Source organism: Schistocerca nitens, chromosome 3 (genome assembly GCF_023898315.1).
Source record: "Schistocerca nitens isolate TAMUIC-IGC-003100 chromosome 3, iqSchNite1.1, whole genome shotgun sequence".
In the NCBI taxonomy this organism is placed as follows: Eukaryota; Metazoa; Arthropoda; class Insecta; order Orthoptera; family Acrididae; genus Schistocerca; species Schistocerca nitens.
In genome coordinates, this window is record NC_064616.1 from 491,872,814 (window position 1) to 491,889,109 (window position 16,296).

Consider the following 16,296-nt stretch of genomic DNA (forward strand, 5'->3'; position numbering starts at 1 on the left):
CCATTAAACCCTAATCAGTTTCCCACCATGATGATGAGGATCTCCATCAACAGCAGTATTATCACCAATCCTCTCTACATCTCTACAAGTCACCTTGCATTTTGGTGAAATGTCTGTCTCCAGCAATTATCTCACATTTTTACATAAAAGCTGTTGGTGGAATGTACCAATGTATTACTTTGCACACGAAGTGTAAAGCAGTACAATGACCCCTTCAGTGAATGGGAGATCCTCAGTGCACTAGCTCAGTGTAGAGATATGTTGTCATGGCTGATGACTGGGCCTCTTGGAGCAGTGTGAACCTCAGAGGTAGTGATCAGTGCTCTGGGATGTAATACATTTTTTGTATCTTCTATAAAATTTCATTCTCGTGGCATGAGACACATCCAAACTTACCTACTCAGTTGTATAAAAAATGAAAGTGTCAGTATTGTCCCACTGTCTCTCTTGCTGAAATGAAGCTGAAGCTGTGAGATCTCATTCATCTGATTTGACTAACAGTTTTGAACACAGTCAATAAAGTCTTCTGGGTTGGAGGCCGCATTGTCAACTCTAAAATTCTGATGTTTTGGCAACTATTGCAAGACACCTTCCTCAGGTTGTATTGCTAACTGCTGAATGACATGCACTAGTTTGTTTACTTATACACTATGGAGGAGTGCTGTCATTGGACATGAGTGTGAGGAAGAAGAATATTGGTGTTCTTTTATTGATCTTTGCATTGTGTGTTGTCATTGGTGGAAATAGGTGTTCTCCGTTGGAGTTTCCTTTATTGCTTGCCATGGTGGAAATTGGAAAAAAAAGAAACTGAGTGATGACTGGAGCATAGGGTTGTTTGCTAACTGCCTAGTATCGACTAGGGCATGTCAGCACTCTGTGTGCCCTGTGCTGCTGTGGCCCACTGTGCACCTGTTGCTTTGCGAGAGCTGTTCTTCAGCGAAGCTGTCACTGCTAGCAGCCAAGACGCTGTAAGTCTGTACCCGTCTTCTCTATTCATGTTGTCTGGTTGCTTGGCTATTTCTATAGCCTCTCTAATCTACCTCCTCAAACTAAACCGCTGTTTTGTCAGTACGTGGGCCTCTCGATATTTGATCTTCATCCTGCACTGTTCCTGGTGTTCTGCCACCGCTGATCTGCTGTATTGTTTGAGATGGATATCTCTCTCGTGTTCAGATAACCTTGTGCTTATTGGTTGTCCAGTCTCATCTAAATACGCCAGTCCTCATTCACACCTGATTTCATAAACTCCAGTGGCATGAAACTTGTCAATTGTATCTTTCGTCGAACCCACAATGTCTTTTATTTTGCTGTTGCTATGAAAAATTGGCTTAATACCTACCCGACAGAATTTTGCCCAAACGTTCAGTAACCCCTTGTACGTATGGTAGCAGGACGGTGCTCTGTGCTTCGTTCTGCATTACCCTATTCTTCGCCTCCTTCAGCGCCATAGTTTTACGTATCATCCTCATGTCATAGCCATTAGCTCCAAAAATGGACCTGAGGTTCTATAGTTCAGCTTTGAGATTGTGTTCATCGCTGCTCCTGTAAGCTCTCTTGGTTAAGTTTGCAGGGCCCATTTCTTTTGCATAGGATGGTGGTGGGAGGATGCATGCAGGTACCTGTCTGTGTTGGTGGCCTTCCTATAAACTCTTCCCGTCAGGCTTATGGTAAACTTCTACATCGAGAAAAGGCAATACACCGCTCTTTCGTATCTCCATGATAAAGTGAATTTTGCTGTGCTGCAGATTGAGATGTTGCTGGAAGTTAGGAAGCTCTTCTTCTTCGCGTGTCCAGATGACAAAGGTGTCATCAACGTATTGTAGCCAGCATTCTGACCGTAATTGTGCGGACTGGAGTGCTGTTTCTTTGAATGCTTGCATAAAAATGTCTGCTGCAACAGGCGATAGAGGAGAACCCATAACTACACTGTCAGTGTGCTTATAGAAATCCCTTTTCCACCTGAAGTAGGTGGTCGTCAAACCAGTGGTGCACTAGCTCGCAGATATGAGATGCCACGCGTTCCTCTAAGATGTTCACGGTGTCCGTCATGGATACATTCGTGAATAGATACTTCACATCAAAACTGACCATCAGATCCATACCCGCATCAGATCTGTTTCTGAGGCACGCTTTTCTTTCAAAAGTGCTACAAAGTGTGTGGAGTCCTTGACGTATGAACCTGTATGGCTCAGTAGACATCTAAGCTTCGGAGCCAATTCTTTTGCTAGTTTGTAGGTTCGTAAGTTAATACTACTCATTATAGGCTGTAAAGGAAAGGCTTCTTTGTGGACCTTTGGTACACCATATATTCTTGGTGCCTACGGCACTTGTGGAATGAGCCTTCAGGCCGTGTCAAAATTCATCCTAGTTTGCTTCAGCAGCACTTGCATCTATTTCATTATCATGGCTGTTGGATCACCTTGAAGTTTATGGTAAATGGGTTCACTCACCTTTGTCATCTGGCCACACAGAGAAGAAGAGCTTCAAAACTTCCACCAACATGTCAATCAGCAGCACAGCATAATTCGCTTTATCATGGAGACACAAAAGAACTGTGTATTGCCTTTTCTCGATGTAGAAGTTTACCATAAGCCCGACAGGAAGAGTTTATAGGAAGCCCACCAACACAGACAGGTACCTGCATGCATCCTCCCACCACCAACCTACACAAAAGAAATGGGCCCTGCAAACTTTAACTAAGAGAGTCTACAGGATCAGTGATGAACACAATCTCAAAGCTGAACTACAGAGCCTCGGGTCCGTATTTGGAGCTAATGGCTATGACATGAGGATGATACGTAAAACTATGGCACCGAAGGAGGAGGGCAATAGGAAAACGCATAACGAAGCACGGAACACAATCCTGCTAACATACGTACAAGGGGTTACTGAACATTGGGCAAAATTCTGTCGGGCAGGTATTAAGCCAATTTTTCATAGCAACAACAAAATAAGACATTCTGAGCTTGACAAAAGATACAATTGACAAATTTCATTCTGCTGGAGTTCATGAAATTGGGTGTGAATGTGGAGTGTAGGTGAGACTGGGTGACCAATAAGCACAATGTTATCTGAACACGAGAGATATATCCATCTCAAACAATACAACAAATCAGCAGTGGCAGAACACCAGGAACAGTGCAGGATGAAGATCAAATATCAAGAGGCCCACGTACTGACGAAACAGTTGTTTAGTTTGAGGAGGTAGATTAGAGAGGCTATAGTAATAGCCAAGCAACCAGACAATATGAATAGAGAAGACGGGTACTGACTTCCAGTGTCTTGGCTGCCAGCAGTGACAGCTTCGCTGAAGAACAGCTCTCACAAAGCAACAAGTGCGCAGTGGGCCACAGCAGCGGAGGGTACACAGAGTGCTGACATGCCCTATTCGATACTAGGCAATTGGTCAACAACGCTGTCCGCAGCTCATGGTCTTGCGGTAGCGTTCTCGCTTCCCGCACATGGGGTCCCGGATTCGATTCCCGGCAGGGTCAGGGATTTTCTCTGCCTCGTGGTGACTGGGTGTTGTGTGTCTTTCATCATCATTTCATCATCATTGACTCGCGAGTTGGGAAGTGGCGTCAACTAAAAAGGACTTGCTATACGGTGGCCGAACTTCCCCGCATGGGGCCTCCCGGCCAACAATGCCATACAATCATTTCATTTCAGTCAACAACGCTATGCTGCAGTCACTGCTCAGCTTCCTTTTTGCCGATTCCCACTAATGGCAAGCAATAAAGGAAACTTCTGTGGAAAATGCCTATTTCCGCCAATGACAACATGCAATGTGAAGACCAGTATAAAAGGACACTTTTACGCTTCTTCCTCATGCTCATATCCAATGACAGCACTCTTCCGTAGTATGTAAGTAAACAAACTAGTGCTTATTCAACAGTTAACAATACACCCTGAGGAAAGCGTCTTGCAATAGTTGCCGAAACATATGAATTTTATAGTTGACAATGTGGCCTCGAACGCAGAAGAATTTTATTGACTGCGACTATGGCCGCGGAAGCCTACATTTACAGTTTTTGAACACAGTTACTGGAGTGCCCAATTAGGTCTGGACATATTGTTGAGAAATAAAATTTAAATTGTGTGTGTGAGGAAAGCAGCATATTGCTGTTGCTATACTACCAGCCAAAAACTCTCCAGCATAGCTAAAACTATGAATAATTGTAGCATCTTGAGGAGCAAAGGCTACACTTGCAATGAACTTTTATAAACATTAGTCATTTATATTTGAAGATTTTTATGCTATGTACTGAAAATGCCCCCTCGAAATTTAATTATGCAATGTCTGATTTTGTTTTTTTTTTTTACCATTATAGGAACTGGACGTCTGAGAGACGAACCTACAATTCCTTATGGGTAAGTTCCTGTTATTATCATTCTTAAAGAGAGCCACACATGTAAAGGTGTAAAATTGTGAACTGTTTATTCTTGAGATGTAAAATGTAACTCGTGTACAGTTTAGCTTAATGTAAGTTACATTCCTATTGTCCCTAGGACAGTGTGTAATCATTCATACAAGTTCTGAGTCGCTGTCAGATACTTAACTAGTAAGCAGAAGATTAGAAATGACATAATGGTGTGCACCCACCATGTCTTTGTCATTAGATGACCCACGTGCCTCCTGGGTTGTGCTAAATGGTGAACAACTTGGGAACCTCAGTTCACGTTGGCTGGGTTGAAGTTTGATGTATCTGGATTTCTCAAACTGAGCACTGGTGAGTGCTGCCAGTTCTTTGTAATCATAGGCTCAGTGGATGCCTCAGTGACTACCACGTGGCACAATGGTGGAACATTGTTTGTTACAGGAAGCAGAGGTTGTGGTTTAACCTCCCAGTTGAGAGAATGGTGCAAATCTCTCTACAAAAAACCTCAGTGTTTGTTACGTGCCGATTAGGTGGATGGTTATTGGGCTGAAACAGTTGTTAATGGGGAACCTCTTGTGCACCTGCTGCACATCAGTTGTATAAGGCTTATACAGGTAAATGGACTTGTCTGGGAGAATGTCTGTATCTCTAGCTGCTTGTGGTAACACTATGGTAAATTAAAAACACCTCCACCCCAGGAAGCTCACAACTGTTATGTGAGTACATGTTTGGGGAGCATGAGGCCTCAAGCTATTATAGTGAGTCTTCCTTTCTTGTGCTACAATATCATACTATATCTTTCCTCAGACTTACACTCTAGGTCAGATTTTCTGTTGACAGTTTAACTTTTTCGTTGGGCATCAATTATGACATTTTCCACAGTGTTTGTTTTGACACCACTTATCTCGGTTAACTTGTGCTTAGTCTCCACATCTGGGTTTGACCACCTTCTCAAATGTTTTTACTGAACTGTAGGCAATACCAGTAAGCCTAGAAAACTCAAGTGGCAGACTCTGCAAGAGAGGCGCTCTGCATCGCGGTGTAGCTTGCTCGCCAGGTTTCGAGAGGGTGCGTTTCTGGATGAGGTATTGAATATATTGCTTCCCCCTACTTATACCTCCCGAGGAGATCACGAATGTAAAATTAGAGAGATTCGAGCGCGCAGGGAGGCTTTCAGGCAGTCGTTCTTCCCGCGAACCATACGCGACTGGAACAGAAAAGGGAGGTAATGACAGTGGCACGTAAAGTGCCCTCTGCCACACACCGTTGGGTGGCTTGCGGAGTATAAATGTAGATGTAGATAATACCCAGCATTCGCCCAACACCCAGCATTGTAGCCATTCTTTTTGTGGGAGGGGAGGGGGGATCACAAGGTACCCATAAGGTGGCAGCCCTCTGCCTACGCAGGGAACACACTATTGAGCCAGAGCTTGTACCTGTGTGTGCATGCTTAGTAGTAGGTGCCTGTCCATTTGGGAGTACGGGGATTCTGGGCAGTAACCATCAAACCAGGTGGCCGTCGACTTGGCTGCGCGCATCTGTGGCAAGATCCCTTCTTTGGATCAGGTGGTATCATGGCGGATATCAGCTCCTGTGGTGTCGGGGACTAGAACTGCAGTTATTTTTGCTTGTCATAAGAGGCAACTAAAGGAGTGTTTACGGTGATGACTCGGCTGTTGTTAAGACACTCATCAGTTCTAGCTCAGTTCACAACCTTTCCCTCAACCTTTTTGGCTTAACTATTTCTGGTCTGCTTTTATGAGTTGACCTCCACTTTTCTAAATTTCACAGTAGTGCAGGCCATTTGGGGAAGGACATCTTACAAGGTGCATGATCTATTCACCGTGCACTGTGATCCTCTGCACCTAATATTAGAGTGGATATATGATCACACCTGAAATGCAGCACGGTATGCAATCCATCGTGAGGGATCTTCATGTATCATCGTGGTTTTACCACCTGACAACGTAGTGATATTTGCTGATGCCTGAGCTGTAACCTCCCCGCGTATGCCGAGGGGTAAGTGACGTTCAATTCGGACCTCTGGGACTCCAGACAATGGGTACTATGCCAGGCTGTGGCAGGGCGGCACTTATAGATAGAGCCTCTGTTCGCTGTTCGGAGCGAGTGGTATCAGGGCGGACAATCTGCACATGTGCATGTCTGTTTTTCAGTTGGAGGGGTTATCAGCTCCCTCGGCCCCCATGACTCACAGCGTCACTGGTAACCACCACGTTGGTGCAGCCGGAGGTGCCTCACTCTCCTTCCACATTATCAGGGAACTGGACATTTGCCAAGGTATCCACCTCCCAGGATTGAACAGACTAACAGTGTATTACCACCAACCAGTGGCAGACAGAGCCACAGGCTGTGGGTCATAGAAAAGAACAATCCTCTTCTGTCCCATAAGTCAAACAGGAGAATCCACACAGAAACTGAAATGTGACTGTGACAAGAATGAAAGATTTAAATTTAAACTGAACTCTGCTGCTCCGGTCGAAGCGGTCCACATCGTCATAGAAGTCGAGCCTATGAATAACGATGAAGAATTATGCATCCAGGTGTAACATGTCTCAGCAGCAAAGTAATTCATACTCCCTTTCGTCTTTCCCTGATTTCTCAGATCCCTATCTGACATGGAACTGTCATGGTTACCATTGCCACTTGGGTGCACTCCATAAATTAATGGGTTCTTACTTTGCTGTTGGCATGGCACTTCAGGAGACACAATTATCAGTAACCCAACTCTCTAGTATTAAAGGCTACAAATCCTACTGTAAGAATAGTGTTCATGCCGAGAGGGCACCTAGAGGAGCCTACACACTCGTACATTCTGATACTTTCAGTGAGCAGGTGCCATTAACCATTGTGTTAGAAGTTGTGGCTGTTCTTGTTTACCTGTCAGTCAGGGTAACAGTATGTAATATCTGTCTAGCCCCAGACAGACTATAACCTATAATAAGCTGACCTTTCCTCCTATCGGGGGACTTAAATGCCTAAAATCCCGTGTGGTGCAGGGAAACCACACCTAGCATGGGTGAAGGAATAGAACAATTAATTTCAGAACTGGAAGTCTGTCTCATTAACAATGGAGCTGCAACAAATTTCAGTACACCCCAAGGGACCTACTCAGCAATAGATCTTACAGTCTGCAGCTAAAAGCATCTCACCCATGATCCAGTGGTACATATGTGACAATCCCTGCAACAGGGACCACCTTCCTGGTACTCCTGCTTTCAAACTACCGAACAATGGAAGATACATCACTTTGGTCTTTTCAGAAAGCTGACAGCGAAGCTTTCACCTCCACAGCAATTCTTGAAATCACTCAGGGGAAGGATATTGAGATAATTAGACATCCTGCGGAAGCAACAATACCCTATTTTTCAGGCCCTTCCCACTGGGAACCCATGTTACAGTTGTCTGAGAAAATAACTTTGGCTACCAGTGAACACTGAGCGGTCCTTCGACACAAATGTCTTCCTTCTATGGAACATTTAATAGCATCCAGGAGACTTTGTGTGGAGGCATGATTTTTAATTAAAAGAAAGTGTGTGTGTGTGTGTGTGTGTGTGTGTGTGTGTGTGTGTGTGTGAGAGAGAGAGAGAGAGAGAGAGAGAGAGAGAGAGAGAAACAGGAGTATCATCTATTAGAGTCCACACTAAATTATCCCAAATATGGACTAAATTCCTCCACATTTATGGCCACTCACCATCCACAGTAGTTGCTGGCACCTTCCTTAAAGGCAACGTCTGCACTGATCTCACGGTAATTGCTGAATGTTTCACGGAAGGCTTCGCTGAAGTGTCTGTATGCTCTAACTACTGTCCTAATTTCTTGATCTGGAAATACCTGGCAGAGTGACGCTAATTATCCTTCTATGCACAAGCCCCGTGAGTTGTACAGTGTTTCATTTAGTTCTGCAGTGCTTTAGCAGTGTTGCAGCACAGCCCCTGGACACGATAAAATAGGCAATCAAATGCTTCAACACCTCAGTAATAACAGCATAAATTGCGTAGTATTTGGTGGGGCAGAGCATCCCCTGCCCCCTCCAAATCGTGGGAGGGTATTATCATTCCTATATATCAAATTTTGACCAACAATCGACCAGTCTGTCTAACAAATGGCAGTGTAAATTATCTATTACTAAATGACTGTTTTGAAACCTGGGTCATGGTACCCAGACCCATGTGAAGGTTGCCTGTCTAATGTCTTTCAGGGCAACAAAAATTTAATTTTCAGTGTTTCACATAATTATTGACCAAATTTAAAACTTTAAAATGCTGCCATAATGTCATTAAGAGGTACAAACTTATGTTAAAAATTTGACAGAATAAAGCAAGTATTACAGATACAAACCACTGTGTGTGTGTGTGTGTGTGTGTGTGTGTGTGTGTGTGTGTTTTTGAGGCAATGTAAGTGATGGTGAAGAAATGCACAGATTTTATTCATCCAACATTTGTGAATGAGAGCACTTAGTGACTTCCAACAAACTTTACACGTTATTTATAACTTTTTAGACATGTTTACTCACTGACACACCCACGCAAAATGATGAAAGGAAAATAGTTTTGTGGTCTAGCGGTTCTAGGCGCTCAGTCTGGAACCGCGTGACTGCTACGGTGGCAGGTTCGAATCCTGCCTCAGGCATGGATGTGTATGATGCCCTTAGGTTGGTTAGGTTTAAGTAGTTCTTAGTTCTAGGGGACTGATGACCACAGATGTTAAGTCCCATAGTGCTCAGAGCCATTTGAACCATTTTTTGGAAAATAGTTTATTGCTTACTACATGCACACCATTCGTGCAGTAAAATGGCATCTGGCATGATGTTTTTAATGTATTAATCCTTTACTACTAAGACTATTTGTAGCACAGTGTGCAGGCAATATCCATATATACCCCTAAATGTGCCTGCAAAGTTACATCATTATATGACACATATTTCTGTAAATATGAAGTTGTAAATGTTTAGATGCACAAAAATTTAGCTTGTGCTTAAAGTAGAGTGCAAAATACCCATTTTATATTCATTCAGTATTTCATACAAAGAGCACTTAGTGACTTCCAACAAACTTTAAACATTATTCAAGACTTTCCTAAACTTTTTTTTCTTACTTACGTGCTTACAGGCTAGTATTTGACACATTAACTCATTTGTAATTGGACATTGGATTCTGTTTTTATGTGGGAGTTAGATTCTTTAAAGAATCTAGGGTTTACTGGTTTCAAACAATGGTCAGCTGATGACTGTGTGGGTTCCAGAAGCCAGTGGACATTTATTACAATTTCAGAGTGGCTTTAGAGCATTTAGGTCCAATCCAAACCAGCTGATATGCCTGGAATCTGCAGTGTGCAGCGCTTTTATGGATTCCCAATACATTTGCTGTGTTCTTTGACCATCAGAAGGCAAAGTTATCGCCTGGCACCGTTACTTCCCATCTAATCTGCATAAGTGAGGTTTCTGTGGCTGTTTACCCCTTTTACCCACAGTTTCCTCTCTCTCTGACAGTTTAGAGTTCAGATAGGTTCATCCCTCATCAACCAATATGTACAAGAAACTGGGGTTTCTCAGGGATTGATTCTGAGCATAACCCCCTTCACCATTGCAATGAATGGGGTATCGTGACTAGTGGATACCCTGCTCTCACTGTCACGGTATGTGAACAACCTTTGCCTGTATTACCGTTGTACATCATTGTGCACCACAGAGCATAAACTTTGTGGGGCCATACAGATAGTACATAATGGGCCCTGAATCATGGATACCAATTTTCTCCCACAAAAACTTGCCTCGTGCACTTCTGTAAACTCAGGATTGTGCATCTGCACCCAGAAATTCACCTTGGTAACCAGTTACTTGAAGTTTTTGAAACTTTCACATTTTTAAGCCTTTTATCTGACCAAAAGTTAATTTGGTTACCACTTGTATGCCAGCTCAAGGCAAATTGCATGAGGAAACTTGATACCTATGTATTTATCAGCAGCCCCTCAGGTGCAGACCACACCGTTCTCCTGCTTCGATTTTATCCCACCTGGATTATGGATGTGTTGTTTACCAGGCAGCAACATCATCAGTACTGGGTTTATTAGACCCTGTCCACCACAGTGACATGCGATTAGCAACTGGAGCTTTCTGTATGAGCCCTGTAGACAGCCTCCTGGTGGAAGTTGGTATCCTACCACTGTGGTTCAGATGCCAGAAACCCTTGGCAAACTATGCAGTCACAATCCATCAGATGTGTCTCATCCATATTACTTGACTCTGTTTCATAACCAAAAGTTCAGACCGTCTGCGAATCACCCAAAAATGGGTAGACCATGTGGGATGTGATTGGAAGCCCTATGCAATGATCTCCATTCGCCTGCTCTTGTCTATGTGCCAAGAGTTCCCTCTTGGCACCTACTGTGGTGTGTACCTGGTCCTGTTATTTGGTTGGATCTCATTTGTGGCCCCAAAGAAAATACTGATCCCACCATTCTCAGACACCTATTATGTTAGATCCTCAACAACCACCCAAATTTGATATTCATCTATGTAGATCAATCATAAGTCAGTGACAGAGTTCGTTATATTTCTACATATGCAAGGGGCATGACAAGTATTCTCTGCAGAGTGCACTCATTGTGTACACTGTAGAATTGGTCCCCATATCAAGGGCTCTGCACTACATTAAAACGCTTGTCGCAAAGGACTTTCTCGTTTTTAGTGACTCCATAAGCTGCTTACGAGGCACATCTCATTACTACCTCAACAACGTTTTAGCTTCTAACATTTGAGAGCTTTTAGTTGACCTCCACAGCTCTGGAACCACTGTAACATTCATCTGCACACAGAGCCATGTGGGTATTCCAGGAAATGAAATCACTGACAAATTAGCCACAGGAGACAAATTTCTATCTCCGCACTGATAGACACTTTTAAATTTTTTATGTATGTATTCTGTTTATCTAGCAGCTGTATGACTTTTGAGTCCATACAGTCTGCACCACATTTTAGCAGTACTGACGACTATGATGGTCTTCTGTGGAGTATCCTTCCATGACAGTTAGTTTTTAGCTGCTGGGGTTTCATTTCACTTCTCATTCGCTATTGTAGTAGGTGAATTTCCAGTGCAGTGAGGAACTGATGATCAAGATGTTTAGTTCCCTTAAACCCACAATGTCATCATGGCAAATATCTGGTGCAATGGAAAAAACTAAAGGCATCAGCTTTGAGTCCGTAAGGCTCCAGTAGTCTCTTCAGATGGACCTGAATTCTGCAGTGCAGATCATTATGACCCCGAAGAGTTTTCTGTCCTTGGCCAAGCCATGGAAGGAAAGCAAAACCAAGCGAACTGCAGGATCTTACTCTTCTCAGTTCCTGATCTGCACACAGACTGAGGGAGTGTTCTTTCTATATATGAAGCTAATAATCATCTTCATGGGAACTGTTGAAAACATATTTGGAAATCTCTCTTCTCTCAGTAAATTATGAACTGGTTCTTTCTTCATTAAAACAACAAATCATATGCCATCTTGAGCATTAGTCTGTTGTAAAAGTTTTGTGATGTCTATGCTACTGAAGCGACGTAGGAGTTATTGCTGCAGTTGGATCTGTAATTAGGTGTAAGCTTCGAGAAGCAAGGGGTTATCCTATTCATTGTGTTTGTTGAGGCCCACCAGACAACGAGATTGACATCATAGCATTCTTCCTTGCTTTTAGGGGGTTTCTCCCCCCCCCCCCCCTGCTCCTCTCCCCCCCCCCCCCCCTGCTCCTCCCTCAGGATTGTGATTTGCTGTTGTGATGTTCATCATATTTCCCACACTGATACGATGCTTTAAATGCCAATGCTTTGGCTTGCGTTTGCGATGTACAAATAACCCTATTTTTAGATGCTGTGGCTGGCCACTTCGTGAGATCTTCCCATACGAGCAACCCCTTTTCTGTGCCAGTTGCAGAGATGATCAGTCTCCACGATCCTCAAAGTGTGCTTCCTGAATTAAGTAACATTAAATCCCAGAATTTAAGGTCTTTGGTTGCTTCTCATATGTGGAAGATCAGAAAATTTAAGATTGCTCATACCCCACCCAGGGGACATAAACTTCTGCAGTTACTTTGTCCAGGTCATTGGCAGTATCTCAATAATGTACTTCCTCCATTCCCTCAACAATGAACTCCAGTAGCACATGGGTAAATTTTCCTCTGGGGGAGATAGGTCCTCCCTATTGTGGGTCCTGTAGTGTCATCCTTGTTGGACCCTCGTGCCTGGCTGAAGGAGCCACAGGCTGCAGGTCCTAGGGCTGCCCCCAAAGCCCTCACAAGATCAGTGACCCCTTAAAGTAGCTAAAGAAAAAAAAAATCTTGGGAGAATGGTACTCTGGTGCTCGTGGAAGTGCCTAGACACTCCCCCCCCCCTTTCCCCCCCCCCCCATGCTGTTGGACTTCAAACCTATGTACATGAAAGTTGTTTCACTCCCACTGATGACAGTCAGTCATCCTGTCCCACCCCTAACCAGGATGACATTAATGTTGGAATTCAGTGGAACTAGAATGAGGTGGATATTACTGTCCTCTGGAATAACTGCAACAGCTAATATCCTCATGTTCTACTCCCTCTGTTACTCTCCAAGAAATGCATTCTACTGGTGACCATTATCCAACCCTTGGAGGTTACCATACAACATGGTGGAACTGTTCTGATCGTGAGGGATCAACTGGTGCAGTCTGTATGTGGATTCCTCTCCATACTACATTGGAATAAATCATTGTGGGAGTGTGAACAACCCCCGGCAAACATCATTTGCAATGTTAAGTTACCCGTGATCAGGGCACATACTTAAGATGGAGCCTTCTGATGAACTAACTACTTTCCAATTGTGATCTACCATGGTGGAGCAAAGACATTGCAGCAGCTATTCAGAACTGTTTAAAAGCCTAGCAATGTCTCAAGTGACATCCTTCACAGACTGATCTAGTCACTTTTAAGAAACTCCATGCAAAGGCTCGCTGCCTCCTTATGAACATGTGCCTGTTCATCCCATGTGTGGGCTGAGCTTCAGTCTACTGGGCTGCAAAAGATTAACTGTTACAGGTCTGTTCTTTCATGGTGGTGTTTCCATCAATGTCTGTTCTCACTTGAACACCTTGTGCTTCATTTTGCAGGTGTGTCAGAGGCCCCTTCTTACTTGTCACCCTTTTGAATGCGTAAAAGACAAGCTGAAGACATGTCCCTAACCTACACCCTGTCATGCCAAATTTTCTCTCTGTATGAATTACTTTCCTACAAAACTCCCACCAATACCGAGGTACTTAACAGATCTTACAACCAACTTCTGAATACCATCCTCATACAAATCTTCCATCTGATTACATGAGTGTTGCAACAGTCGTTTTGATATCTTCATCATTGTGGTGCTGACCACCCAGACGCTTCTTCAAATGCAGGAACATATGGTAGTCACTAGATGCTAGATTGGGGCAGTATAGAGGGTGATAAAGTTGTTTCCAGCTAAATGATCTGATCAGCTCTCGAGTTCGATTGTTCGCGTGTAGACAGACTTTGTCATGAAGCTAAATGATCCCCTTCCTCAGCACGACACAGCTTTTGTTTTGGATTGCATGGAACAGTTTTTTAAAGTTCCGACAATAAGTCGTAGAATTTATGGTGTCACCACGAGACAGAAAATCCACAAGCAACAACTCTTTCGTGTCCCAGAAAAGGTACACGTTATTTTCCTGGCTAAAATTGTTTACTTGAACGTCACTTTACTGTGTGATGTTTAATGCTGCGATTTCATGGATTGCTGCTTTGATTAAGGTCTAACGTAAACCACTTATGTTTCGTCACCTGTAACAATTTGAGTTAAAAACTCGTCACCTTCCTCACTCTACCACACTAGGAAAGTCAAAGAGCTGGTTAAACATTGCTTTTTTGTACCTCAGTCAGCATTTTCAGTAACCAGCATGAGCATAACTTTGGATAATTTAAAAGTTCTTTTACATCTGCATAAAGCACACTTCTTGACACTTCAGGAAACTCATCACATAATGACAAAATAATAAAGTGTCTGTTCTCCCACTTGCTCAACAACTTTTTGCACCGAATCACCAGCAATGACTGAAGATTGCCTGCTTCCTTCCTCATCATACATATTTGAAAAGCTCTCACCCATTTCCATACTGTCCCATCACTCATAATGTTTTTACTATACATTTTACTGATCTGACTATGAATTCCAGCCACTTTCATTGCTTTAGCACTAAGAAAACGAACCACAGAATGTGTTTCACAGTTGGCAGTATTCTCAGTCGGAAGAGGGATTTTGAATACTCACAAATGTTAACACGGTGAATGACCATATAAGGGCATCTGTGACTTGCCAACAGAATGTGGTACACAGTGTACATGCACAAAATGCCAACTGCGGTGCTGCAGTGGTGGAGTTTCAAAATGCTACTTACTTTAAAAACACATTTTTTATATATGGTTAATTGAAGTTCCCTGCTCACTTCTGTCTGTATGTTTGGGCTAATCTCAAGAGCTACTATTGGGGATTTTGATCAATTTTGTCAGATAGATTCATGAAGAAGATTGTGTAATGTATGGAATTTTATAAATATTTCATTGAAATTGGGTGAACTATGATGAATTAGTTTGCCATCACTGTGAAAATGATGACATTGCCATGTAGTGGTACAGCTGCTGAAACTCCAGACAACAGCAAATCTTGAGCAGAATCCAAGTTGGGTCTTGTGGTCTATCAGTAAAACGTGCATGAAAACCGAAAGGTCGCATGATCAAATCCTGGTCGGCCCACCGATATTTCTGTCCTTTAACCTAGTATTCACCTCTCAGTGATGTAGACATTCACCAGAAGCAGAGTATGGTTCAAATTCCATGTTAAACTGTAGGTGTCATTATCATGAGTAGAATCTAAGTTGGGCTTGGTGACCTAGTGGTAAAGTGTGTGCTTCGTAATGGAAACATCATGGGATCGACTCCCAGATGGACCACAAGCTTTTTTCTCTTTCCTTTTTAACATATTATGTCTCAATGATGTGGAGATTTGCCACAAACGAAACATGTTACTGATTCCACATTAAACTGTATGTTGCCTTTTCGTAGTTGGATAACTGGCTAGGGAGACAAAAGTTGCCAAAGTGATGTCCAATAGAAAGACTTGCATCAGGACATTGAGCCACACAAAATTATGATTACCAGAAGCTATACACATATACATTCATTCTCTTTCTTATTTGGCAAACATTAGCTGAATTATAATGAATTACATTGCCCCACTGCTTTTTTCTGTTTGTATGTGAAGAATACCCTCAGGAAGTACTGTACGGATTTTTATAGTCGTGGCGCACTGGCACGAGTGCCCTGTCAACAAATGAGTGACTGTGTTGTCTTTGATGCAAAGCTCGTATTGTTAGCAGGTTGCAGTCTGGCAGTCGGCTCGCACCTTTAGATGCTGCAGTATGCCAGGAAGTGCCATGTACTGCTTCATTTAGTTTATATGAAAGTGATGTTATTCAGTTACTGAAAGTTGTCCTCCAATTTTTAATTATAACTCATGACAGTGCCCCTTAAACAAAATTACCGATATGCCAGACTCTGCATTGATACTTAGTGCTACCCATGCAGAGCAGGGATGGGTCACTAGATTTGTGCCCTTAAGGCTGAATTAGAAAATGCAAATTTGGAATTATGTAGGCAAAGGGAGGAAAGAGAGATGGGGTGCTAGGAAAAAGGTTACAAGCAGAGGAAGAAAATGGGAAAGTGTTAAAAAAGCTTTAGAAATTCTGTTAATAAATCATTTTGGCTTGCTATCTGAAGTAATGGAGAAAGGGCCCCATCCAGATGTAGCTGTATGTAGGTTGAAGCAGAATAGTAGCTTAAAGAAAAAAGACAGGTTGGGATCAAATCAGAATAGG

The 16,296-nt window shown here is 42.9% G+C and overlaps 1 protein-coding gene across 1 annotated transcript in view; it reads left to right on the plus strand.

Moving 5' to 3' along the window:
* Positions 1–16,296, plus strand: part of LOC126248420 (kelch-like protein 5) — a 321,665-nt gene that overhangs the window by 63,958 nt on the left and 241,411 nt on the right. Inside the window, exon 2 of the mRNA XM_049949385.1 lies at positions 4,332–4,371. Coding sequence (XP_049805342.1) covers positions 4,332–4,371 — 40 coding nt within the window. The remainder of the gene's footprint in view (positions 1–4,331; positions 4,372–16,296) is intronic.